General features: G+C 46.2%; 1 protein-coding gene across 2 annotated transcripts in view; it reads left to right on the top strand.

The window, feature by feature from the left end:
- The window catches only part of thrap3b (thyroid hormone receptor associated protein 3b), a 12,942-nt gene that overhangs the window by 2,942 nt on the left and 8,107 nt on the right, over positions 1–1,893 (top strand). Inside the window, exon 2 of one of the 2 annotated variants that reach the window (XM_007576465.2) lies at positions 348–493. In XM_007576465.2, coding sequence (XP_007576527.1) covers positions 372–493 — 122 coding nt within the window. In that variant the 5' untranslated portion in view covers positions 348–371. Of the gene's footprint in view, positions 1–342; positions 494–1,893 lie in introns of both variants that reach the window. The other variant, XM_007576464.2, reaches the window with a different exon arrangement.

The raw sequence follows: 1,893 nt of genomic DNA, 5'->3' as shown, positions 1-1,893 counted from the left end.
TGCAGCATGCAGTGCAGCGCAGCATGCAGTGCAGCGCAGCATGCAGTGCAGCGTAGCATGCAGCGCAGCGTGCAGTGCAGCATGCAGTGCAGCGCAGCATGCAGTGCAGCGCAGCATGCAGTGCAGCGCAGCATGCAGTGCAGCGCAGCGTGCATGTGCCTCTGATTCTCCTGTAGCCTCATATTTCTTTTCCTTCTAGCTCCATCTGAAGGTTCTGCTGTTGGACCGGGTTCTGGTTAAGGTCCACTCTGGTTCCTGCTCCTCTGGCCGAGTTGGATCGGACCCAGGCCCCCTGGTACCGCCGGTATTGCTCTCACCCTGATGGCTCTGTTTGTTCCCCAGGACAGAATCGACCTGGTCTGACTGCAGACATGTCCAAGGTTCTGGATTCTCCGTCCCGACCCAGATCCCGGTCCAGATCCAGATCCAGGTCCTACTCCAGGTCCAGGTCTCGAAGCCACTCCCGCTCCAGATCCAGGAAGCGCCACTACAGGTAGAACCCGTTTACCGACCTGGTTCTGGACCTCAGGACGGATCCACTGAACTCCTACAGACTCTGATAAACCGGATGGCTGTATATGTGGAGGAGTTCTGATGGGCAGGTTCTGATCCGGTGGTTCCGTCTGTCTCCATGTTGGCAGATCTTCCCTGCTGTTGGTTGATGATTGGCCAAACTGCCTAGTTGCCCTTTGCCCTCTTACCTCCCCCGCTGTGGGGGGTGATTGAGGCCTTCACTGACTTTGTGACCTCATGATTCTGGATAGTTTAGCAGTTAAACGTCTTGGTGCCGTCTGACCCGTGCAGCAGCAGAATCACAGCGGTTCTGTTGGGCCCAGTTGGGATTCTGAAAGCGGTTTAAAACCAGGAGCGCTGCTGCACTGTAAAACATTCAGCTGGCCAATGACTGACTCTTTAAACCAAGTAAATCTTCAAGTTTTAGATTTTTAACTTAAACATGAGTTTGTGAAAGATAAACTTACAGTAGTAAATTATTAACTTTTGGTTCTTCCGTAAAGCTTTGCATCTAAAGCAGTGTTTTTCAACCACTGTTCCGCGGGAAATTATTCAATTTCACCTGTGGTACCGTATTTTCCGGACTTTAAGCTGTTACTTTTTTCCTAATCTTTGAACCATGCGGATTGTAGCCCGGTGCAGCTTTTCTGTGTATTTTTCTTCAACCACCAGGGGGCTCTCTAGCAGGAAGTGAATCATTAGAAGTCAAAATTGTAAATCAAAGAAGAACGCGTTAATTTTCATTTAGAATCATAGACATAATATAAGAGTAGACCCAGCATTGGCCGCTCCGGAGCAGGAATACGGCGGCCATCTTGGAGCGGTATACCCTCCTACTTTGCTCAACCAAAACAGCAGAAGATGCCTCAGCACTGAGGATATTGTTGTTCTGGTCGATGGATTATTGATGTGAGGGCTCCACAGACAACATTTCACAAGTAAGATGGTCATATTATTGTGTATATATTGTGATTAGAATATTACTTTACTGTATTTATGTCCACCGGCGAGATACCAGCTAATATTAGCTACAGTGCTTGGTGTAATACGGGTTCAGCCCCGCTATGAAGGCTAACTGAGATTCCGTAAATCTAAAAAAATTAATCAGTGAGAATTCATTCAATGCATTCTCACTACTAGTGTTTCTGTTTTTCTTTATTATTATTATTCTGTTTCCGTACGTTTTTCATGGTTTAACTACTATTACTATCTTTCACTATTTGTACTAATTCATATATCAAAACGTTCAGCTCCTTCAGGAGAATGGTCCTATATCTTTTGGTAAACTTCACTATTGCACTTTTTGAAATAATTGCCCTTTTGTGCAAATGTATTGCCCCATTCATTCCTATGGTGGAATTCACTAACTGACGTCAGTTA

The sequence above is a fragment of the Poecilia formosa genome, unplaced genomic scaffold (assembly GCF_000485575.1).
Source record: "Poecilia formosa unplaced genomic scaffold, Poecilia_formosa-5.1.2 Scaffold408, whole genome shotgun sequence".
NCBI classification, from domain to species: Eukaryota; Metazoa; Chordata; class Actinopteri; order Cyprinodontiformes; family Poeciliidae; genus Poecilia; species Poecilia formosa.
The sequence above is the reverse complement of the archived record's forward strand: the minus strand, read 5'-3'. Positions and strand labels throughout refer to the sequence as shown.